Source organism: Psittacula echo (assembly GCF_963264785.1).
Source record: "Psittacula echo genome assembly, chromosome: 2".
Lineage (NCBI taxonomy): Eukaryota > Metazoa > Chordata > Aves > Psittaciformes > Psittacidae > Psittacula > Psittacula echo.
This window is the reverse complement of record NC_137737.1, coordinates 25,062,537-25,087,828: the sequence shown is the minus strand read 5'-3', so window position 1 is coordinate 25,087,828 and position 25,292 is coordinate 25,062,537. Positions and strand designations below refer to the sequence as shown.

Sequence of the window (25,292 nt, the reverse complement as noted above, 5' to 3'; positions counted from 1 at the left end):
TTTATAGTGTCCTCTTTGTTTGAAATTAGTTGTGAAAATGCCAAGCTTCATGCAAAAGTGCAGTTTAAAAACTAGAAACATACACTGACGATATAGTGGTGTGCCTTTACTTCTCTGAGGTACTTTGGACAGCGGACTGTGGCAAGCATGCAGTCTCTTTCCTAGTCATAAAAGCAGTTAACAGACTGTCAGTACACATTTCTGTCTTCTGGTGATAGAAAAAGCTGTTAAGTTTTTATCCTGGTTAGAGAAGAGAGGAGAAATTAGGAAGAGAGGAGAAATTAGGACCACAACATCTGCTTGCTACAGGACCACGACATCTGCTTGCTGCTTGTTCTTCCATGTTGCTGTTTGCTCTTGGGTGTCTCTTGAGTATCGTTGACTATACTGTGAGTTGTAAAACCATATTGTTTTGTAAAACCATATTGTTTTCTGACCTCTTTTCCTGTTAAGTGATTGTGGGCAGAACTTGCCCACATGATCTTGCACCAGCCTTTGATTTGTGCTTTTGTGGCATTTACTTGGTAAAGGGCAGTTCTGAAGCATCAACTCTCTGAGGAGGCTCGCAGCTGCGTATCAGGCGTCTCATGCACTGAAAGTCTCTCACCATGACAAACTTCTCCAGCTTCTACTGTCTGCTTCGGTTACCAGTGCTGTCCATGAGGAAAACACTTCACTCTGAGACCCCACAGATTGTTGGGCACCTGAAGCATGTGAGACCTGGAGAACTGTGAAGAAGTTTTTGAGAGAGCTGAAGAAATAATTTTCTACTACTAGTGAATGCTCTTTGCCAGTTAGAATGGCTTAAATTAAATTATATTGCCTTTAAAAAAATGTGTAATAGCTGGGGACATCAATAAAGCTGTTTGTTTTTCCAGTTTGTTCGTAGTATCTTGAATTGAATATAGTTCAAAAAATCCACGGATAAACCAGATTGATCTTTTTTTAGTTGCATGTCGCTTTGGTCCTCTTCCAGATCTGTCCTTAATAATTTCAAATTCCTAGTGCACATTAATCACAGGATTTAAATTACCTGTGATTGCTTTTTATTAGGAAGTTGTGTAATTCGTTTTTCACATAAGCCAACTGCAGTTCTGATAGTGCTTTTTTAAGACAAATTTAAGAATATTGTCTGGGGAGTTGCCACCTTATTCAGTGATACACTGCAGTTTATTTCATTGGTTTTTTTAGATGTTTGTATTCTTGACCACCTGGTAAAGCCAAATGGATTGTTGCAGCAAGAACATAAAGAGCGGCCACTGATTTAATTCATCTCAGGGTATCATTTTGCAGTTGAGTGGAGCTATTTACGTTTTGTTTTCAATGACAATTTTTTTTCTAAGGTCCAGTCTCTTTCTGTTGCTTGCTGATGAGAGATACTGAGTTGCTGTTATAGCTTGAGGCACTGCTTTGCTTGTGGAACTCATGATTTATTGAGAAAGGAGTACTCTTGAAGAGAAGGATATAATCAAGGGAGCATATCACTGTTTGTAGTACAGAATCCTCAGTGCTTTGTGGGCAGTCTTCCTGAAGTCATCACCCTGTATTTGGAGGCCCTGAGGCACTAATCCTTTGGGGGGGGGAAGAATAAATAAGAGTAAGTAATGAAAAGATCAGCTGAAGATGATGGTTTTGGCAGAAGCAGTAAATGGAAGTTTGTGGATTGGTGGAGCAACAAGAAGCAGCTGGATTCATGTGTGTAATATTTGTTATGATAGTACAGTTTATTAAGCTGAAATTCAGGTTTGTCCCAGGAAAATGGCCTGAATCAGGATTCATTCCCTCAAGCTACTTCCAAACCTGTCTTCATTTCCACTGAGTCCCTGTGTGCTTGTTGTTGTCTGAGATTGATACTGTTGGCTCGCAATTTGAAGTGTTCTTTCCAATGTAGCTGATGTATTTTTCAGGTTTGATCATCTTGATCAATATGCCAGTGCTCCATTGGAAGGCTCAAGCACAAAACCTGAATTATGTAAGAGGTGAACAGTTGCATCTAACATATGTTGATGCTTTTGTTGGATACTCATCTTCATATCAAACAAGTTGTCATGCCCTGTTACAGAGGCTGCACCTCTTGGCTGCTGTCATCACATCCTTTTCTGGGAGAGGAGTTGAAATTTCTATTGTGTGCTGCAGGTCCTGCCAATCTCTCCAAAGCTGAGCAAAGTGTTGAACAGAAAGCTGGAGCTGCTTGTTGTGACTAGAGAAAGGAGGGTGAGAGAGCAGGCTTTGAATAAGAGCACAATCTTTTAAGCAACAGAACTGTTATGCTGCTAAGGATGAACCAGGTAGCTACCCAGGAGATGATGTTGGACACCCTCCAAAGTTATCAAAGGTGTTTGACTTCACAGACTTTCACACTTTAACAATTCTGTGTGCAGTTTTTAAGCATATTATTAAATGTATTCTGGCCTGTTGTGTGTCCAGGTTAATTTTCAATTAGCACTGACTGTGCTAATTACGCAGTATATGTAATTATATATAAAAGCAACTACAAATCATTTCATACCACTTGTTTTGTGGTCCAGATACATTGTTGATAATAATTGTGATGGCAACAGCAGAGAATGAGAAAACGCATCTAGATGTCATTGTTTGACAATTTTTTTTGACATTGAAGGCCTTGATTTTTTTATTTATCTGGTAGCTCCTTTTAGATGTAGAAAAGTGGAATCCACAAATGTCATTCAACTGAAGCTTATTTCTTGTAATGATTTTCTTCTTATAAACCCCAAACTAGGCACTGCATGGTCCTCTTTTCTGAAGAAGGTGATAGTATATTAATGGGGCTCAGCTTTCAAAATATTCCTGCCAAAAGAAGTGAACCTTGCTTTTTACAGACATTATGAGAAGAGGGTGCTGTTTCCTCTGTTTGTGCTGTCAACATTAATTCCAGTTTCTTCTTTGACTTGGCCTAGATTTTTATTCTTAAAATCTGTACTTTTTTATGATACAATCTCTATCTCTTGTACAGAAGCTATACCCCAAAGGAATAGGAGAGAGCTTTTTGGCTAATGCTTGGCATAATACAGTAAATGTACTGACCGAACAAACTGTGAATTGACCTCTAGTCTGAAATAGAAAAAGCTGTTAAATTACTACTCTTGAGGAACAACTAACTCAGCTGCTTATATTATAGAATTTGCTTATAAGGAAAAGGTAATTTTAGGTACATAGGTCAGCAGTAATTTTAAAAAGAAAGTGGAGATTTTCGGTGATGGGGAGAGATGAGTGCTGAGGATTCTTTCCTATGTGACAGGCTGTCAGGCAGTGGTTTCCTGGCAACGTGACCAAGTGGCTGAATGTATTTCATGATAGCTGTGTTAATTCTCAGCACAGCATGCAGACACTTTGCAGCAGTGCATTAAGGAACATCATTAACAAAACAGGGACTTCATCTCTGCCATGGTTTTTTTATACGTTTATGAAGAGGCAAGGATCTTTATAATTCTCCTCTGGACTAACAAGGTTCATCTGATAACATTTTCTTTGAAAACGTAGGCATTCTTGAGAGATATAGCAAGTTAGAAGTTGAGCTTTGACTGTGTAGATAACTGAAGTAAAACTTTTCTTTTTGGTCTGTCGCAGTCAGGGTTTCAGGAGTGCAAAGATTCTCCCCTGGTGAAATAATATAGCAGCTAAAGATCCTTCTCTTTGGATAATGTTGGTGTTTACTCACTTTTGTTAGTCAGGGTGTTTATTGCTTCCAAATGCAGGGATATTTTTTTGAGGTATTGCTTAAAATTGTCCAGATAGTACAAGATTTTGTGGCAGAGATTATTTTCTTGTGTGTTCTTTACCTATTTTAGATTGTCCTTTTTTGATATTGCTGTTTCATCTTCCCAGCTGAGTTTCCTTTTTAGGGTTGTGACACAGGACAGCATGAAGTTAAAGCCTTGTTACCACCACTGAAAGAAGTAACCTCTGACAGTGAAAGGCTGGATTAAGCACTTTCATTTTTCATACTTTCCAAGTTTAGTTTCCATTTTTGGATTTTTTTGATCTGTCCACTGGAAACATCAGGTGGAAGCAGGGATACATGCTGAGTTAAACACAACTATTCTCCACCTGGTGTGAGTTGGTGTAAAACACTTTTTGTGCATCCCCTGGTGAAATACTTTGGACTTTTTGGCATAAGCTAAGTTGTAATTTTAAGGTACTTCTTAGTGCTTTTCCCTTTAAGCAGAACAAACCTGGTATTGAATTTGCCAGAGTACACTCTTCAGAGCTGTGACATGAACTTGCTCGGTCTGCAGTAAACAGGACCCTGCTTCCTTCATTTAAGGAAATTCTTTTCAGAAAATGCTGGAATTGGTTAGTTTTTAGATACTGAGTCTCATTGTGAATTCAGGTGTAATAAACTTGACACCGAAGTAGAGTAAAGGTGTGTATCATTTCCACGTGTGAGTTACTGTTCTAGTTCAACTGATAGTCTTTCTGGGTATCAGAATTCCCCTTCTGGGCTGACAAAATGTAACTGCAGGCCAAATGCTTCCCCTGGCAGCTAAATACAAATGAGTAACAGGCTGTTCTTATGTGGGACCTGGGAATGAAGGAATCATTTTTCTTCTGATCTAACAATTTAGCTAAGATTTAGTACAAAAATTATGCTGGAGGTACATCTGTGATTTAGCTCTTTTCATGTGATTTTTATTCCTTAAAATGCGATGACAGCTGATTCTTTCCATCCTGTGGATCTGGTATCTATGCAGTCTTTCTGCTTTCCTGTCTCTAACTTTCCCTGTACACATGCTCCATATTGAAGTGTCTTTTTAATAGGATTGAAGTTTTAGCTCTGTAGGATTGCAGCTTTAGCTCTGATTATCTAACTGCTAAACCAGTTTTTAATTGTGATAGTGATTGCAAGGGCAGTCGAGTCCAGGTTATTGAAGGTATTTCAGTCTCCTATGTGATCTGACCCCAGATGATCTGAACCCAAGATGTTTTCAACTGTAAGAAGGAATTGCACTATTTGCAGGAGGTACTGAATTGTTTAGTTTTTGATTTTAAAAGATTGTTTGTTGTTGTCCAGTCTCTTCAGGTGCTAGTCACTTTCAAGCTGAAGTTGTTTTCTACCTGTTAGGTTAGTATACATCCTAATATGATGATACTTCATTCTTTGCAGAAGATGTAATAGTCTTTAGAGCTGTCACAGAATGTGTTAGTGATGCTAAGAAATAATTTAAAATATGCTTTTGCAATTTTAGAAACTAAAATTAAATACAGTATAACCTTTTCTTTATTTGTCTGTGTCTCGGCAGACTTGCCCAGGACTGTGGGTTGTTTCATAATGTAAATTTTTCCTAGTGTTTCCTAGTTCTTTTTTGTACTTGACATAAATCTGTGTAATTGATGTTGGAAGATCAGTTTAGCCATGAGTATACAGTGCTAGCTGCAGGTGCAGTAATGGAAAGAGAACAGATCAGGGTGGGAAAGTTAACATTTGCTGTGTTACAGAGTCCTTTTTCACTGTTTAGTATAGACATTCCAGGATCTCTGAATGTGCTCTGCTTTTTGCCTTCTGCATGATTAAGTACTTTTTAGGCCGAAGAGCACAGTAAATGGCCTGTAATGACTTGGATAGATAAATTAATGTCTAGGCAAAGATGGTACCAGTTAATCCATTCACTAGCAGGCCATCTAAAAAATGGAATCTGAGATAATCAATTGAAAGTATATTTAAGGTTAACCAAGGAAAGGTATATTTAAGGATTAAATGCACAATTACACTAAAAGTAAAATGAAATGAGCCTAAGCCTGCTGCAGCAGCACTGACAATAACTAAGATAATGTAGCTAAGTTTGATTTTAATTTTTGCTAGCATTCTGGACCAGTTACTGTGTCAGCAAATGATCTCCAGTGAAACTGTTTATGCAAATAATTAATAATCATTTAGCTCCAGCCAAAGCCATTGCATTTTGCTGATTCACTCCCATCTCCAAAATGCATGTGTTCCAACTGCTATCTATATAATATATGAGAGTAATATTCCTCTTAATATAAAAATATGAAGCTTTGATACAAAATTTACATCGAGTTTCAATAAACATGAGGCTCTGGTTCATGTGGCATTCCATAATTACTAGTGAAAATTGGTGAAAACTAGTCATTGAGATATAAAGAACTCAGGTTCCCGTGCAGTAAGGCTTAAAAATTGAGTTAAAATGGATCAGTTTCTTACTCTGTTCATTATAAAACCTGTACCCTCTGCAAAATGAACTCTGAAGCCAATGTTAATTTTATTTCAGGATTCTGCACTATTTGAGTGGTTGTATGCCAATTGATTTGCTTTGTGCTGTAAGTTTTATTTCTTAGTATGTTTATGTATGGGTTTGGCAATACTGCCCATTAGTAAACTTACTCATCTCATTACGACTGTCAATATCTTAGCTAGATTTTAGTAGGTTGGGCTGAACTCTTCTAAATGAGTGTTTGTCTCAGGTTGGAATTGCTTTATCTATCTTAGTGAGTCAGTACCCAAACTGGCTTCAGCTCTTCCATCTGCTCTTGCTAGAAAAAGATAGGGTTTTCTGCTTGTGGTGATGAATTCCAGTGATTCTTTGTTTGAAAAGCCCTGGATATGGAAACAGCTGAGGTGAAAGTGTTTTATAATAAAACTTTGTCTCAAAGGGGAAGTTGGAAGGAGAGAGGCAGGACTTTTCTATGTTGTAGTGTAGAGAAACAGGACAGTCATCTTCACAGTCTGAGGTGGACCAAGTGAATCATCAGGCTGAAAACAAATCTTACAAGCTTTTCAAGCAGAAAATTCCACTGGCCTCAAGAAGTTATCAGTATAAAAGATAACAATCTTCTAGTTTCACATATACATTGAATGTGTGTGTGTTTGTGGCAGCAGTAACAGTGTGTATAGTGGACGGGTCAAGAAATTACAGGAATAGTCAGAATGGTTCAATAAGCATGTTGCCTTGGGGAAAGATTGTTAATATTACTTGTATTTAATTACTTGTCTTTACCATTTCTTTCCTCTTACAAATATGCTGGCATGTGATGCTGCGAACAAGAAATAGCACTGCAAGAACTCGATTTACATATAGATTAGTATTGCAAGACCAGATGATTGTAAAGGTTGAGTTTGTAGTTGTCCATCATTTTGTGCCCTGTTTGTGTATGTGAATGGCATGTCATTGACTAACATCATAGCATGTTTCTACCATAAATTTGCTTAGCTAGCATGCTTAGTGACATTAAAGAGAAGAGAATTACAGCTGGCTGAATGATTCCAGTTCTGTGACTTCCTAACTTTTCAGTTACGGGGCTTTGCAAGCAGAATCATTGTGAAACCACAGAGTACTCCACGTTGGAAGGGACCTTTGGAGGTCCTACAGCTCAACACTCTGCTCAAAGCAGAGCTGCTCAGGTCAGCATGCTGAGGGTCATGTCCAGTCAAGTCTTGAACACTTCCAACAGTGGAGGTCTGACAGCCTCTCTGCACAAACTGTTGCAGTTTCTCTAAGGAATTTATCTGTGGGAGCAAAGGTTTGTTTGAGTATGATTCCTTAACTTATCAGTGTGCTGTACTGTCTGGTGGGCAACTAAAATTGCCTACTGGATCCCTTGCCAAAAAGTGTTTGACTTTCCCTTCTTTGCAGGAGTATGGGACAAGTTGTTCCTAGTTCTCAAGGATCTCATTCTAGAGATGATCCCTTTTAATACAGGCTCTAGGAAGTATAGCCTTATGCTATACTTTCCTTCATGTTAGTCTTCCTTACCAACCTGCAGCTCAGTGCAGTCTTTTGTCTTTAGCTCTCCAAAAGTTATAAGCATGTAACAAAACTGAATATCTTTCAGGAAATTGTTCTTCACTAGTATCTTTATTGCATTAGGTTTTGTTAAAATTGTTTATGATGTGATACTGTATTTCTTTTAGGTTTAGGTTAGCATAAAATTTACTGTTGTGATTTACAGTAGCCTTCAAGGCTTTTTGCTTCAATTTAGGACAAGTCCGTGGGGTTTTTCTCTGAGCATTTCTTTTAGTATCATGTTGCTCTTTCTTTCTGATGATACCAGTGATGAAAAATATTTATTCCCAGTTCTGATTGAATTTATGCAATATTGCAAAGTCATCTTGTGTTTCAGCATTCAGATTAAACAGTGCTGTGCTTCAGTAGCTCTCATTTCATGAAAGACGCTCACAAGATGTCTGGACTGGTACTGGTACTTAGTCTGTTCCTGTGGAGTCTGTGCTTGAGAATTAGCTGCTTTTCAGGACTGACTGCATTAAGTTTATGAAAATGAAAATTTGCAAGAGGAATTGTCTTAGGAAGAAGGTATGAACGTGTAGGGAAAAGTTGTCCAACAAACAGTATTTGGTGCATTACAGGGTTACAATGCTGTGGGTAACCCAAATGAGGACCTCTAAAAGGATGTTAGGTCACTGATTGATTCTTTATTCTTAACATAATAATTTTCATGGTTAGTTTCTAATATTTTTTCTGAAGGCTTACACAGGCTATACTGCAACATAAACATAGATGCCCTTTTGTTTCATGTTACATGTTTTTCCTCTTCCTTAAACAAGAAATCAACCCTATTTCTTCTTAAATCTCTTATGTTACCTGGTTCTCATCACTACTATATTGTTATGTTTACCCCTAAGTATGGTCACAGGTCAGAGTGAAACACAGCTGCAGTGTAGGAAAAGGAAACTTTTTGACTTTTATCTTCAAGGATGAAAAGACTTCTGTTCCCAGAGATACTTCTGCAGAACATTAACAAAAAAGCATTAGTAAAGCTCTCAGAATGGTGAATATCTGGATAATGTGCTGGTCTCCAGATGTTGTCAGATTGGTTTTGTTGGGAAAGAAAAAGATTGTAGACCTATTTGTCACCTATGATAGAAGTTTTGTAATTATTTTCTTTGCTTGCATCATCTGTATGTCAGCCTGTCTATGAAGTATTGGTATCAAGATACTATTTTACTTTGCTTGCTTGATAGTGAAGGAAGGGTCACCTAAAGAGAGCTAGATATTGCTTGATTCAGTAGGTAGCTGCTGTTACTTGCATCCAATTAATCATGTGTGATAGACTGCTCACATTGCCACACTTTGATCCTTGCTGTTGTCCCTAGCTAGAAACATTTTCTGAACATGCAGTGTGCTTAGCATATGTGATGAAAAAAACCCAAACCTCAAACAAAACAACAAACCACTATATATATATAAATTATCTACACGCACACGAAAAAGAGATGTTTTAATCATTGATAGTCCTAGTTTGAAGAATTTTATTTTCTCTGGAGACCTGAATTACCAAGCACAAGTAATTTGTAAGAAATTAATTTCTGGACACTTTATAGACAATTTTTCATTTTCTATCAATGACTTCTATAGTTTGACCTATCTGTGATGAATGATGTATCCAGGATTACATAAAAACTTTGGCCCCTCTCTCTCGCACTCCAAGCCCAGATGGCAGCCAGCTCCAAGACGGATCAGCTGCTGGCCAAGTCTGAGCCCATCAGTGATGGCGGTAGTACCTCTTAACTTATTTAAGAAGGGGGGAGAAAATGCTGCACAATAGCAGCTGGAAGAGAGGAGCTGAGGATATGTGAGAGAAAACAACCCTGGAGACACCAATGTAAGTGCAGAAAGAGAGGAGGAGATGCTCCAGGCACTGGAGCAGAAGTGCCCCTGCAGCCCATGGTGCAGCCCATGGTGAGGCAGACTGTTCCGCTGCAGCTCATGGAGGTCTACAGTGGAGCAGATCTCCATCTTCAGCCCATGGAGTACCCCACACCGGACCAGGGGATTGCCCAAAGGAGGCTGTGATCCCATGAGAACCCCGTGCTGGAGCAGGCTCTTGGCTGGACCCATGGCCCCATGGAGAGAGGAGCCCACACTGGGGCAGGTTTGCTGCGGGACTTGTGACCCCATGGGGGACCCACACTGGAGCAGTCTGTTCCCGGAGGACTGCATCCCATGGAAGGGACCCAAGCTGGAGAACTTTGTGGGCTGTTTCCTGTGGGAGAGACCCAACACCTGGAGAAGGGGAAGACAGAAGGAAGGAGCGGCAGGGATGATGTGATGAACTGACCACAACCCTGATTCCCCATCCCCCTGTGCTGCTGGTGGGGGGGAAAGGTAGAGAAATCATGAGTGATATTAAGGCCAGGAAGAAGGGAGGGATAGAGGAAGGTGTTTTTAAAAGTTGGTTTCATTTCTGATTATCCTACCCTGAGTTGATTGGTAATAAATTAAATTTCCCCACGTCGAGTTTGTTTTGCCCATGACAGTACTGGTGGGCAAGTGATCTCCTTGTTCTTAGCTCAGCCCATGAGCCTTCCATTATATTTTCTCTCTCCTGTCCAGTTGAGCAGAGGATTGCCTTTGGTGGACAACTGGCATCCAGCCAGGGACAAGCAACCACAACAGCATGCTAATATGATAGTCTGTATATGAAATAGTTTAGTAAGTACAACTTCCTGGACAAGCTACATTTGAGATTCACATCAGTGCTAATGAGGGATGGGTGCTGAAGGCTTGAATGTTTTCCTGACATGCATGACATAGCTGCCAGGGAGAAAGCAAGTGACACAAGTTCGTGCAGTTTTGTTGATTCTGATACAGTGACAAGTTGTGTAAGAAGCTGACAGCTCATTATATGTTACTACTTTTGGGGTATTCTTACTGTATCTACTTTACAAAGAGAACTCAACTTTGGTACTAAGGCTGCGAAAAGTTTCTGGAGCTAATTTGTCACAATTGTGTAAATGTGCTAAAGCTCTCTGACCTTACAGAATTATATTTAATCTTACACCCACAGAAAACCTGTTTGCAAGCTCTCAAGTTACACAAGTGCAACTGTAAATGATGCTTGCAAACCTCTATCATTAATGAAGGGAATCTGAAAATCAAAATGAGGCCTTTGACTTTTATGTGCACTGGTAGAACTAAAGGTAATTACATGACTATGGAAAATATGGCAATCCTTGCCTGGTCTTAAAATGCTAATTCTGTTTAATGTTGCTTCTGAACAAGACCTGCAAGTAATTTATTCCATCTTTCTCTCAGTGCAGAAGTGCTTCATATAGTGTTACTTTTTTAGTATCTCTTGCAGTTTTTTTTTTTTTTTTTTTTCTTTTTCTTTTTTTTTTTTTCTTTTAATCTAGAAACACTTGTGGACTACTTCTCTTGGAATATTATTAAATGATGTCTTTTTATTTGGATTTTTTTTTAAGTTCCTAAGATTCATCCTCTTGCTCCTGACTATGGTTCTTTTCATACTACATAAAACTTTTTAATGCCTTAATGAAAATTCTTAGAATATTTTTGGTGTAATTATATGAAGAATTGCTTTGTGAGGCCTATTCAAGTCCTCAGTGTGCCCCTGTCAGGATAAATATGGTCTCTGCTTATTATTGTAGTGGAAAAAGTGCCTTCTGCCCTAGTGTTTATGTTGCCTCCTTCAGGAATCCCAGGCATCTGAGATTAGAGGGGAAGTCTGGAGGAAGGCTTTAGTGGAGGAGAACCAGGTTAGGCAGTGCTAAAGCTGCACATACGTAACTCCATGGGGCCTGATGGGATGCACCTACGAGGCCAGTGTTACTGCAGGGCCACCATCTTGATGTTGTCTTGAGTCATGATGTTTGGGAGTGGTTTACAAAGGCTAGAAGAAAGCAGATGTCTCTCCTATGATCCAGAAGGGCAAAGGACATGTGGGGAACTGTAGTTTGATCAGCCTCACCTCAGTCCCTTGGAAGGTGGATGAAGCCTTGCTGAAGTCAAGGCAGATAACATCCACTGCTCTCCTGTTATCGATCCATCCTCCATGCCATCATGGAAAGCTATCCTTTTACAGGAACATAGCTTCTAACTCTGTGGTTCTATCCCAGGCTTGTCAAAGCATCTTTTTCCTGAAGACAATTCTTTTAAATGCAGAATATTCCCCTCAGAAACTATCTGTTTCCCTTACAGGTTTCATCTGTTAAAACAGAATCAGCATGTTTCTGATGAAGACTGCTGACTAGAACATCCGTTTCATATCCCAACAGATGACCTCTCTAAATTTATCAATCCCAGTTCTAATGAAGTGACCTGTTTAAAATAGATCTCTGCTAGTATGTGTTTTCAACTCTTCAGTGTTTTAAACTTTGAAGTGAATCCCTTCATGTGGTTTTCCAGTCAGATTTTTATGAAAAATGCTGGTGCCCAGTGTTGGAAACTCATTTTGATTAAAATGATTTTAAATATAGGCCTCTTTTTGGTGCTTATTTGTACTTCGTTCAGTATTTGATTCTCAGGGTTAGCACCCCAGCCTAGCTGTGCTATTCATTCCAAGGCTGAGCTGCACACAGCTCGATAGCTTTTCCATTATGCTCTGACCACACAGGAATGGAACAAATCACGGCTTTCCTAGTTCAGCTTTGCAATTATACTGGGGGGAGGTGGAGAGTATGCCTGTGTCTGATAATTCAGAAAAGCTGCCATTAAAGGATAATCACTCCACATAATCTCTTGCATTCTACTAAATGCTTACACGCTGGTTACTACTGAACTGCATGCTATTTCTGTGGAGGAAAAAAAGAGAAAAGAATTAAAACCCTGATTGGGCCTTTATGATTTTTTTTTTAAAAATACAGTAGCTTCATCTTTTAGGGCTGTTTGCCCACACTCCTGTTGTACTTACCTGGTTGGGGTTTTTTAAAGGAAATATGTGTTAGTTGAAAAATGTCTATTTTGTCTGCTTTAAAAAGCAATTCAGTAATTCCTTAGAACAGCCAATGAGGGAGGGAAGTACAGAAAGGATATTGCTTACTGAAGATGGCTGCTGTTCGGTTCCTGTGACATAAATTGGAAACTTCTGCTGAAGTTCTTAGTTTCTGCAAGTGTGAAAAGGTGCAGATAGTTGATATCATTCTACATGCACTGAAGGTCACTTGTATGTTGCTAGCTGTAATAGTAAAGTTGTGGAATTTTGGTGCCCTTGCACATGTTCTTAAAATAGGTTATAGTTAATTAAAATTACGGTCCTTATTGCAGATGGTCATTAAACACTGGCCTAATGTTATATTGTACTCATCCTCCCTGATGAGCAGAAAGTCTTTCATAGAATCATAGAATGAACCAGGTTGGAAAAGACCTTTAAGGTCATCAAGTCTAACTGTTATCCCAGGGCTCCCAAGGCTACCACTAAACCATGTCACTTCCATTGAAAAAAATGGAAACACTACTTTCCTGAGCACCTAAATGGTTTATAGGTTTGCTTGTCCCCGCTGCATGTTTTGTAGAGCAGCAGTGAGAGGCAGTTGCTGTTTTGTTAGTAACTCTTTGAAAGGCATGAAAAAAGCTTATACAGCAGGAAAGAAAGAAGGACTTCTGTCCTTGACTGAATATGCCATCATGGGGAGAGAAAGAAAATTCTTAATATGTGATTTAGGCTGCAAACTTGTTAATGCATAATTTGTTTACTTTCTGATGCTGTGAACAACTGAGGTTAGCAGCTGTTACATTTTCACTTGAAAGCATGCTACTTCTCTCTCACTCATGTGCCCCCTCCCTCCTGCTCCCCTCCTGGATCCACCAGGATATCCTTTGAGAAACAGCAGCACCATTTCCCAGTTGGAGCTTGTGTGCAGTGAAGCTCACTGCATCTCAGTGCCATGCGACTGGAAAAACAAGGAGCAGATTGACATCCGGTGCACTCTCTCCAACTTGACAGCCAAAAAAAAAAAAAAGGGGGTGGGAGTGAGGAGGGGAGGTTCCCTGGCTTTTTTCCTAGCACTGTTAATTCCTGCCGGAGCCTGTTTGCCTTGAGCTCGGTTCATGGCAGTAACAGAAGCAGCAGTGCTTATCCACCAGCTCAGTGCTCTCAATGAGGTCAAGCTGGATCAAAGGGAAGCCTCCTGTCGAAGCATCTACTGTAAGTTCTGATACTGCTTTTTCCACATTCCCCCCAGATGAATCATAGTCTGTACAGTTGAGCCAAGCTTCGGTGCTTTATGTCTCCCTGGCTGATAATTTTGTATGAGGTTGTCAGGTTTCATGTTAATTGAACTTGTCAGTAAGGTGCCTGTTGGATAATAATACTGTGTATTTTGGGAGGAAAAGGCTTATTGTTCTATCCTGTTATTTTCTGAGGGATGGGAGGAAGAAAGTGTGGTTTTGTCCTTTTGAAGAGCTCCAAGCTGTTGAGGTTACAGCAGCTCACCAGATTTTGTTTTATGTAATCCACATATTCTGCTTTCTAAATAAAGTAGTAGTAAAATGTCTTTAAAATGTTCTTTGCTTCTACCAAATAGCTATTCTGAAAAATATAGCTACCTAAGCATTTATTTAATTACAAAAAATAAAAAAGAGAAAAAGAGGAAACACTTAATTGAAATCTTGGAGTCATCTGTAGTAATTAAATTTCAGAGACACTCTCCTTACACAAGCTGGTGTTCACCTGAGGGGTCTCTGATGTGATCATTCAGAAATGTTTCTTTGAAACCCAATTCTGAGTATAAGCTGGTTTGAGTGAAACTTTTCAGTTGCAAAGACTTTCACAGTGAGATGAAAAATTTCTCATTTCATGTAACGAAATAGCTAGTTCTGCAGAAGTGCTGTTTAGCATGAAGGAATGCTAACTTCTGCAGGTAGTGGTGTCTCATTTACAGCATGGAATCCTAGGGCAGTAACAAAATGCTGGGCTGTAAATTTTTCAGCTACATAACCCAACTTTTTATAGTACAAAAAGATTACCTAAATACATATCTGGAAGGCTTGCAGAGTGGTTTCAATGGATTGAACAAACTAACTGCCACCTGTTGGATTATTGTTAATAATATATTGTAAACCCTGAGGAGAAATGAAGTAAAATATCACAAATTGTTATTGCTTTCTGCTGTAAAGTTCCTTGTAAAGGAGGATGACATGATGCCTCCTTGTAAAGGAGGATGTCCTGATCTGCAGCTTGTGTCTGGAAACTGGGTTGTTACTGGCATTATCATGCAGTGAAGCAGCCTAGTGTTACAAATGACAGATGTCATAAAGACTCACGGTATTGCTTTACCCCCCAAAATCTAATGTCTCTGGGTTGTTTTTTTTTTTTTCAATTATAATATTCTTCTTATCTCCTTCAATAATAGTCTTAGCTTTCTGAGATACCTAACTTGGATGCTGGGTAGAAGAAAGGGGGGAAAAAATAGTGTGAAATCAGGTCATGCAACATGTAGGTATGAATAATCGCTGGAGATATTTGTGAAACAATGTCTTGAAGATTCATTTACAACTCTGTATTTCTGTTTAATAAATAGAAGACCTGTTACTTTAAAATGCTATGATTTTTGTTGGGCATCACTGCAATATAATATGAGAAGATAATATGTAAATTAGCATCTGATACTTAACCACTCACATTTTGCAGATGGGATCAAAAAGCTCTATGAATCCATCACTGGATTTTTTTATTTTTGAATTCATACCTTTTCTTGGTTTAACAGAAGCTGTCTTTGGTTCCTTTGAGACAGCTCTGTTTTTATACATATATAATAGGAAGAAAACCATGCTATGTCTTTTTGTCCAGATGGTGATGTTCCTCTTACTTTCAGCATTCAGCTTCTGAGTTGATCATAGTTGAAGATGAAATAACAGATACTGAAGATAATGAAGAGGAGGATTTAGGAGTCATGGATGATCAACGTAGTGTAATTCTTCATCTCATCTCCCAACTCAAACTTGGCATGGACCTTACCAGGGTATGGACACCGTTTCTCTCTTATAGTTGTTCATTATTTATTCTTCCTCTCATCCTTCTGTTTGTGTGTATGCGTGCATGTGCGTGATTCCTGCGACCATGTTTTGCCTATGTGGACAAGGACCTCTTTATAAAGGTTTGGTTCCAAGCAGGTATAGAGGGCTGTCTCCTGCTAGGCAGGGTTTCACAGGAAGTGACCACATCAGATTTTATAGGGTTGGGGGAAGAGTAAGAAAAAAGAATTAAAAAACCCCGAACCTCTTCCGTAATTATATTGTAAGTCTTTCAAAGCAACCGTATGTCATGTATATATCTCGCGTGTATAGTAAGTCCGGGTGCACTGAGTGTTTGAGGAACAATAATGGCAATGGTATAGATGGAGGTGCATGCTCAAGTTACTGTTTTGTGGACAGGATTCTATTTAATTATTTGCCAGCTTAAAAAACCACATGATGGTAAAGAAATCATAGTCTTCAATGTATCACTGTTTTTGTCTGTGTTAAACCCCTCACCAGTTTAACCTTCTGTGCGTCCATCTGGTCCTGGAACCAGCATTGTTAGGAACTTCTCTATACTGATGTGATCAGAGAAATTATGGTGTCTGAGAAATTTCACTAAGTCCTTAGAGTTTTGGAAATGAGGTAGAGGTTCTGGAAGCAGGGAATTCCTCTTTCTGAATAATCCTGTATTCCAGTGAAACCTTCCCATGGGACTTAATAAGTAATCAAATGGAGTTTTGTGGAGATACAGAATTCCCTTTCCTTCCACACAAGTTTTCTGCATAACCCCCTCCCTCCCCTTCCCCTCCCACCCCTCCCCAATAAGCCCCCTGTAATCCCCTTCCTACAGATAAGAAGAGTTCCTTCTGATGCACCTTCCACAAATAAAAAGTTCTGGAATCTCCAGGGAATTTCTCTTGTGCATGTGGTAGCTTTGTAGGAGATCCTTCTCATGAGCATTTTGCTTTTCTGAGGAGTTCATCTGCTTTCCTTTTGATCTTACATATTAATCAGAATCTATTTTTAACATCACTTTCTTACTAAATAAGGCTTTCTCAATATAGTCTTTTCTCCTTCCTCTGGAACAATTGACAGTATTTAAATACATTTTTAAGACTGAGCAATCCCGTGATCTGTTGCTATGTATAGCTATTGAATAGCTGCACAGAAATTAATGTTTTGTTCTAAATAGAAGTTTCATCGTTTCATTTGTGAATAATTTATACCTGTCACTTCTTAGTATGTCTGGGGTTATGTACAGTTAATTTTTGGTTTTGTTTTTCTCGTACTCCTCATTTTTTCATAGCTCTTCCTCTTTTCTGTCTTGGTTTGCTAAGGTTGTGGGAGTCCATAATGTTTAAACTAGATCAAGATTCGTTACCTGTTGTTCTTTTGTCTTCAAAGCATTTTGTCTTTGGGAATGAACAAGATTTTTCTTTCTTGTGTCATCTTTTTGTCATGGCGGAGGAGGCAAAATCCCAAAGACACACAGTTAATGTAAATAAGAGAAATTCCTGTAGGTAAGTGTAGACACTTAACAAGAAAAATAGAAATGTCAATATGTATGATAACATCTTTCTTACATAGTGTTCTAAGAGCACAGTTTTTCAGGATAGCGATGAATATTATCAGATCTATAGTATGGCAGAATAATGGCATGCATGAATGTGTATGTAATACCCACAGTCTGAAAAGAGGAACAGGCATATGGCAAAGTCAGATCTATCCCTACTCTGTGTGATGCACGAATACACATATGATGAGTATTAATTAGACATGCCACATGTGCACATCACTTTTCTGACCGTTTTGAGGATTAAACAAACCATAAATTACAAGACAGCTGGCTGCTTTTTTTTATTAACTTTTTTTCTTACTGACATGAAGCCCTTGGGGCTACAAACGTGTGACACTACAGTTTGATTTGTTGGCTGTCTCTCTTCTCATCATTCATGATTCCTCTGCAAGTCAGATTTCAGATAGCCTTGATGCTGGTCATCCTCTACTGGAAGTGGCTGTGGCACAGTAGTTGCTAATATCAGAGGATGTTTTACATGTTTCCATTTTCCTGTGCTGCCTTTTCTAAGGTTGTTTCTTTGGTTCATTTTGTGAGCTATGGATTGTAACGTGACATGTGCATGAACAAACAGCTTTTCTGAGCCCTTGGTGGCTTTGAGTTCTGATGCATAATCATCACCTTCATGTACCGTATCAGAGGAAGCAGCGTTCTTTCCTTTTCCTGCAGAGCGATTGCTTATGCTAGTCTTGGCCTTGCCTGCTGACATCAATTTCCCACAGTGATGATAGTCACATTTAATGTTGCAGAGGTGCTTCATTTCTGGGATGTGTCATGCTGCTGTGCCTTGTAATGAGGAGTTAAATGGTAAAAATCTACTGTGAAGGAAAACACCTGCAATGAAGTATTAAATCTGCATGGGGATTTGCTACAGCAGGCTGAACTCTGTGGTGGCCAAATAGACTTCAGTACCTGAAGAGAGTTGGGTGGGGGAGCAGTTCACAACAGCAGGTCGTAGCACAAAAGTGGTGCATCAGACTGGGCTAGGACTTTAAACCTCATTTAAAATTGGAATTGCTAGGGAAAAAATAAGTTTCTAAATTGTTTTTTCTTTAGACTTTTGAAAAATGAAAAATAGTGCCAAAACCCACTGACAGAGCCATGAATTTGTTGGCAATGGCATCTAATGGATTGCAATTAATTCTAACAGTTTTACAGATGGGTGATCACTCCCCTGCATTCCCTCACCTTGCCTATGCAGTTGATGTGTGCTAAAAAATAAAGGGCTGCCATTCTGTGTAAAAGGACTGCCAGTAATATTGCAGAATATCAACCTGTTGTAAATTAACATTGTAGTATGATGTTGATGATGTTGTTTGTAATTTGTCTCTCAATATACTTTTGCATTGTAATTTTAAAATATAAGTGGCATGAAATTTATTTCCACAATGACTCAGATGACAGTAGAAAAGCTTTTGTACCTCTAAAAGAATGACATCTCACATGGGGTACCTTGGTCAGGTAACAGTGTTGACACTCATGTTTTGCCTCACAGTAAATAGTAGCAGGGATAAATATCTCTGTTCTTAAGAAGCCATGCTCTTACTTTTCTCAATTGCATTCAGATTTAATTAAATATAGGTGAATTAAAATGTAGGAGATTATGATTAAGCTTTGAACCAGTATTCTTTTTTTAACCTCAGTGAAAATGGAAACTGTTAAACTGCTTCCTTTTCCCCTGAAGCCTGAGAAAGAACAGAGATTATTCTAACATTTTAGAATGCAGTCAGGAGATTTTTTTGCTTCAGACTTCAGTAACTTGATATTTATTCTAGAGAGACTCTTTTGTCCACTTGGTTGTCATGGTGGTTTTTTCTCAGTGGAAAAAATTAAGCAGTTTTGACTTCTTATGCAATAAAAAAATAAAATCATGCTAGTAATCCAGACCAAAACCAATATAAAGAACATAGGTTCAAAGTGTATTTTTCTGGAAGAAAAGCTATGCAGAAGAGCTGAAAAACTCATTCCCTTGGGAGCTGGAGTACCAGCACACGTGCATGACAGTCCAGTGCTGGCAAGAAGAATGTGGTCACGCTTCCAAATTTGTTTATTTCTATTTTGCTTGTTTCTGCAGAAATCAAGATAGGGCCAATAAAAAAACCACCCTAACTGGTGTGGGGTTTTTTATGTTAGTGCATGCTAGTATTGCATTTTGAGACTTTGAGGGTATGAGATTATTTAGTAAAAGGCAACATTTTCAAGAAATATAATACTGGAGTTGTGCAAACTTTACAGCTCAGTTCTTTTTCACATATAGTTCTGCCTTCTTTTGTGGAAACAATTCAATTATTCTGCCCTTTGCAGTGGATCCTTCCTTTCCTGCTGCAATTAAGGGTGTAGTTTCCATTTTAGTAGGGCTTTTAAATCAAGATCATTAGAGCTGGAGTTCAAGCTTTATTTGGATTTTAAATTGATTCTTGAAACTGAATGTTAAGAGTCCAGTGATTCGTAACATCTCATTTTGTGGCTGTGTTGGTGTTGGTTGTGTTAAGTATGTAAGCAGCAAAGCACACAGCTGGTACTTGAGCGAGTAGTGATGCACACTATATGATCAAGTCAACAGGATGAAACCACAGCAGGCTTAATGTTGAAGCGTAAAGTTAGCACCATCATAGCTATGTTCTATAGTTTTCTCCTCCATTTGTGTAATAAAGGTCACTTTTTAGAGAGTGTCACTTGGACATGACAAGATGCAGAGTGCTTTTTATTCAAATTAATTTTTCTGCCCTTTCAAGTCTCTGCAGTGAGCTCATGATAGTCACTACCAGTATTTCTAGACATAAATGATGGAGGTTTTTTCTGTTTGGCTGTCTGTTGCCCCTTTGATAACCTGATCTTTGAGGGGAGAAAATAACTGCAATGAAGAATTAAAGAGGAAAGCAGAATTGCCTTAATAGAGGACAGCTGTTGGTCTTGCATCTAGCAGCATTGAGCTTCTTTGATTCTAGACAGATAGGTGTGTGCCACAAGGTTCTTGTTGGTCATGCAGAAGCAATCCCTGAGCTCCCCAGGGACAGTCCTGCACAAGGTGTGGAGCATGGGGGAGAAGGAAAGGAAATAAACTATTTTTGGTCCCCTGGCTCTTGTCTGCCTTGCCGTGCACTCCAGGATGTCTTACTGAAAACTCTCTTACTTGTGAGTGGATGACTTTGGCAGCATCTGTGTTGCCAGATGAGCTGCTTGAGGCTGCATCCAAATCACTGCAGATTGCCTAGTGCTCAGTCACAGATTTTTTCTGCCCCCTCCTCCCCTCCTCGAGCCTCTCCAGTCCCAGGACATTAATGTAACAGCTTCTGCAGCTCTTGTTTGTCTCAACTTGTCTGAAATAAGGTGAAGGCATGCTGGGACCCATCACACTAGTATGGTATAGTATAACTGAGGGGATGTGCTGTGTACCTGGGGTGGCTGGGTGGCAAGGGATTTGACCAGAGAGGTAGGAGAGGCCATCACACATACAGTGACAATGTACAGTGGAAGGAGTCAAACGGGGAGAGTTTGCTTGCCTCTAGCCTCTTGGGAAGGGTCCTTGGCATTGTTTTATCCTTGGAAACACACCTGAGACTTGGTTTTGGTTGGATCTAGTTGGCTTGGTTTGTTAGAGGCTGGAAAGGACCTAATACATATGCAGTGGGTGGTCGAAGGCCCAAGAGTGAAATTGAGAGCCTAGATGTTTGACAGAATGGGCAGATGTACTCTCCACCATTTACAGGTTGGTGATGTGTATGTTTATATAAAACACTTGTCGCCCAGTGGTTTCAGAGGGTGTGCCCTCCCTTTTTGGAGGATTATGATGAGTTGGGTTTGTTGATGTTTGCTGTAAATGAATTTACATCAAGTATGGTTTTTATGTCCTGTAAACAGGGAGAACAATGGTTGGTTTGTTGACTGAAAGGAGAGGAAGAGGTAGATTTCCATGTGAGCAGAACAGCCCATCCCTGTTGTGTGAGCTGCTGTTGAGAATCCTAATGAAATAGAAAGCAGCCTGCTCAAGGCTTTTTTTCTTCATTCTGTATTTGCACTGCAAAGAAAATGAAATTGCTGGTAGGGGGCGGGGGGAATACACTCTCCCAAAACTTGACAGGGCCACAATTGCAGCTGTCTTAACTGTTCTCCCCCCACTCTTCCCCTGTGGTAGTATGATCATGGGGAAATCATATCTGCCTTTGTCTGCTTTGCATACAGGTAGTGCTTCCAACATTTATTTTGGAGAAAAGATCCCTGCTGGAGATGTATGCAAATTTCATGGCCCATCCAGACCTGTTTTTGTCAATTGCAGCTGGAGCCACTCCTGAGGAAAGAATTATCAGCTTTGTGGAGTATTATCTAACAGCTTTTCATGAAGGCCGAAAGGGAGCGGTTGCCAAGAAGCCCTATAACCCTATAATTGGTGAAACATTTCATTGCTCCTGGGATGTGCCTAAAGATAAAGTGAAAGCATTAAGAACTAATGGTGCCTCCACGGTTTCTAAGGAGCCAACCAAGGAGTTTGGCCGGGACCAGTCCATGTGCTACAAGCTGAGGTTTGTAGCTGAACAAGTGTCCCACCATCCACCAATATCTTGCTTTTACTGTGAGTGCAAAGAGAAGAAAATGTGTGTGAATGCTCACGTATGGACCAAAAGCAAGTTTATGGGCATGTCAATAGGTGTTTCTATGGTAGGTGAAGGTAAGAAATGTGCTTTTACTTCGTTTTTTTGAACTAATGTCATGGGTGTCAACACAACAGAAATCCAGATACTTTCCTGCTTGCTCTCCCTCTCACCTTTCCTTTGACCCTTGTGGCTGTTTGTTTTGTGAAGTTTGGAAGTAAAATTGCAGGGTTCATAGAACTTCTTTTCTGTCCAGACAGAATGTGTACAGTACGTATGTGTACTTATATTTTTGTGATTCTGTTAACATGTGGCTGTACTTCAGACAGAATTAAGTTGCAGTAGCAAATGGCTACTAACAACATATTCTGTAAGAACAGTTTTATTTGTCTTGCTCACTTTTAAAATGATGTGCAGTTTGGTATGGGATGATTGCATAAGTGGAACAAAGCAATAGGAAAACTCCACATTTTTACTTAAGCCGAACATTCTTTTTTTTCATAGTTTCTGCAAAGAATCATGGTTTCTGTGGTGTTCACAAAGTTAGTGTTTTATCTCACGTTTTATAGAAAGTCATGCAGTCAAGGTGTAAGTCATGATTTGCTATATCATACATGCATAGACTGCTTTATGGTAAGTCATTGCTCAACATGAATTCAGAAATACAGGGAATTGTAACAAATTCTTCATGAGTGATGTGAGCTGAAACACACCTGTACCAGTGTCATTACTGACTGCTAATGTATTGAATTCATGTTTCTAAGCAATTTAGTCCCTTTTGCCATTTGAGGGTGTGTGGCTTTTGGTGTTTCGTCTTAACTAGTTTTTATACTGTAGTCTCAGAAGGACCAGGACAACTTAGGGTAAATGCTTCTTTTTGTCATCATTATGTTAAACACTATGATATTGAAGATACTAAAGAAGTAGACTGGGAAATGAGCAATTAGGTTTTGCTCATTAATAACAACAAAACGATTATGGTAAAAACATACAGATATGTTCTGCTGTTTCTGCTAGCTAAAACTAAAGAACAAATTCAAACACTAGAAAAGGCTACAGGAGCTTCTTTTCTGATGGCAATATATTCCCTTTTTTACAGAAGAGCCCTGTAACTTCCTTAACTACTGCATTTGATAGTATTGTGATAGCTGAAGTCTATAACAGCACAGCTGTTTCCTTCTTCCTATGACTTAGGTATTTTGATTTTAATACGGAGTTAGGGGAGTTGGGAAAGGAGTGTCAGAAGGGAAATTGGTCTTTCTGTCTCCTCACTGTACTGGTGCCAGCCTGACTCACTGTTTAACTTGCTGCATTTTTCAGGTATATATAAATTTCTACTATTGTTGTTCTCAGTGAAGGGAGCTATTTAATGGGAATAAAGTTAAACACAAAGTCACTTATGGTTATGTAGGAGTAGGGAAATTTCTTTTCCTTGTTGCTAGCGCAGAGTTCCCTGGAATTGAGGGTGTTTGCTGTGGGGATTACGTAAGACTTCAAAGTCCTGATGTGTCCCAGTTTTGAGAGACGAAGAGTCTAGAGATGAACCACTTCCCTACCCCAGGGGTAGTTTAATGTGTGTTTCTGAGACTAAGCTCTCCCCTGACCACTTTGTTTTTCATGATCCTGGAGATATCCCAGGAGTAGAGGCAGGCTTTGGGGAACATCTGCAATGGTGAACTCTGCTGCAGGGTTTACTGCGGTCTTTATAATGGGAATTTTGGGAGGAAGTTTGGGTTTACCAATTTATAGTTATCATTTGTCTTTTTTTGTTCATGTAAGTGGTGCCAGACATGCAGCCTCATGGTTGCCCGTGGCAGTGGTGGAATCACCGTCCCTGGAAGTGTTCAAAATCCATGTAGATGAGGCCCTCATGACATGGTTTAGTGGTGGCCTTGGCAGTGCTGGGGTAATGGCTGGGCTTGATGATTTTAAAGGTCTTTTCCAACCCAGCTGATTCTGTGATGACAGCATTTCTGAGAAGTGACAGAGAAACCCCACTGCGGCCCATGCATTTCTCTTGCATGTTGAGGACTGGCAATGGGCAGGAAGAAGTTGTACTGCTGAAGCTTTTCTATCATCTGGAAACAGCCACCCTGAAACAGGCAGCCTCGGTTTTAAAACGCTTGCTTTGCAATGTGGTTTCTTCACTCAAAATGACACTTTCTTCAGTTTTGAAAACATAAAGTCCCAGGGAAGTCTTCAGAATTAAGCTGGTGAAGCTTTGTGAAGCTGTCCAGAAATCAGAATCTACTGCAGACATTTCTTTCTCATGTGCTGCATAATTATAAATTCTGTAGTAGATTGAAGTCAGCGTGAGCACTGGGGAACAGGTTGCTGAACCAAAGCCACTGGACTTACAGTGTGCAAAACCTGTGTCTGTATTTACACATCCGATAATGCAGGCCTAATATTTTTCTAATGTGAAATATAATTTGAAGAATTTTCTTTAGGGACATTTTATGCACTGCAGAATTTCAAATGAAGTGAGTTAGTCTAGCAAAGCGCAGATGGTGGAAAGACATGCTATGCTGTTAGAAGGTATATGAAAGTAGTTAAGATAGGTAGAAAACAAAGTTGCCTACTAGGAGAAGCTTTCTGGCAACAGGGTTGCCTGCTGAGGTTGTAGAATCTTATTTTAAACTAAAAACTGGATTAAACAAATTTCTCAGGAATGACTGATCCTGCTTTTGTAAGAGACAAAGTGACAGTTTGTGAATCATAGAATCCCTGGGGTTGATTGTATTTGCTACTCTGCGTTGCATGACCAAACTCATCATGTGTTATTGTTATTTTTTTTTTGTTCTTTCCCCCTTTTTCTTTATTTTCTTTCTTTCTGTTTTCTTTTTCCACATTATGAGCATTCAGCCCTTTTTTGGCTGTTGCTGAAGTTTACTTACATGCGTCGGTGCCTTTGGCTTTCTGTTAGAACAGTAAGGATTTTAGATCCTGCGTGAATTGAAAGGCAGTTTCCTTGATATCTTTAAAATATCTGTGTCCATTCTGAGACTTCGTTTAAATCATTCTGGTGTTGGTAGTTTCATTATACGGTGCATTCATAGTACTATCTGATGTATGGAATATAAAAAACAAAGCATTAGGGAGCTGCAGTTACTGCTTTGGGTAATTCAGTGGAAGGAAGTGACCACCTTGTACTAATTCAGGTATTTATCAGAACACTTTTGTTTGACCTGTAATTTTGTTGTGGCCTTCGTGCTGAATACAAACAACTGGGATGTGTTTTGAAACTTTGCTCTCCATGGAATAGTTTTGTTTGTGCCCTTCAAGGAATTCAGTGAAGCTTTTTCTACCACAGTTGGCTTTTACAAGAATTCTTACTGAATTTTGGGACCTGTATTGTGTGAGGAACATGCTGGTCATGTCTCTGTGGTGGTTTTTGAAAGGTATTTTTTTTAACTGGTCACAGTGTCCTTATAT

The 25,292-nt window shown here is 39.3% G+C and overlaps 1 protein-coding gene across 1 annotated transcript in view; it reads left to right on the top strand.

Moving 5' to 3' along the window:
- Positions 1 to 25,292, top strand: part of OSBPL10 (oxysterol binding protein like 10) — a gene marked incomplete at both ends in the record, with an annotated part of 106,237 nt that overhangs the window by 69,454 nt on the left and 11,491 nt on the right. Inside the window, 2 exons of the mRNA XM_080609596.1 lie at positions 15,548 to 15,694; positions 21,451 to 21,934. Coding sequence (XP_080465722.1) covers positions 15,548 to 15,694; positions 21,451 to 21,934 — 631 coding nt within the window. The remainder of the gene's footprint in view (positions 1 to 15,547; positions 15,695 to 21,450; positions 21,935 to 25,292) is intronic.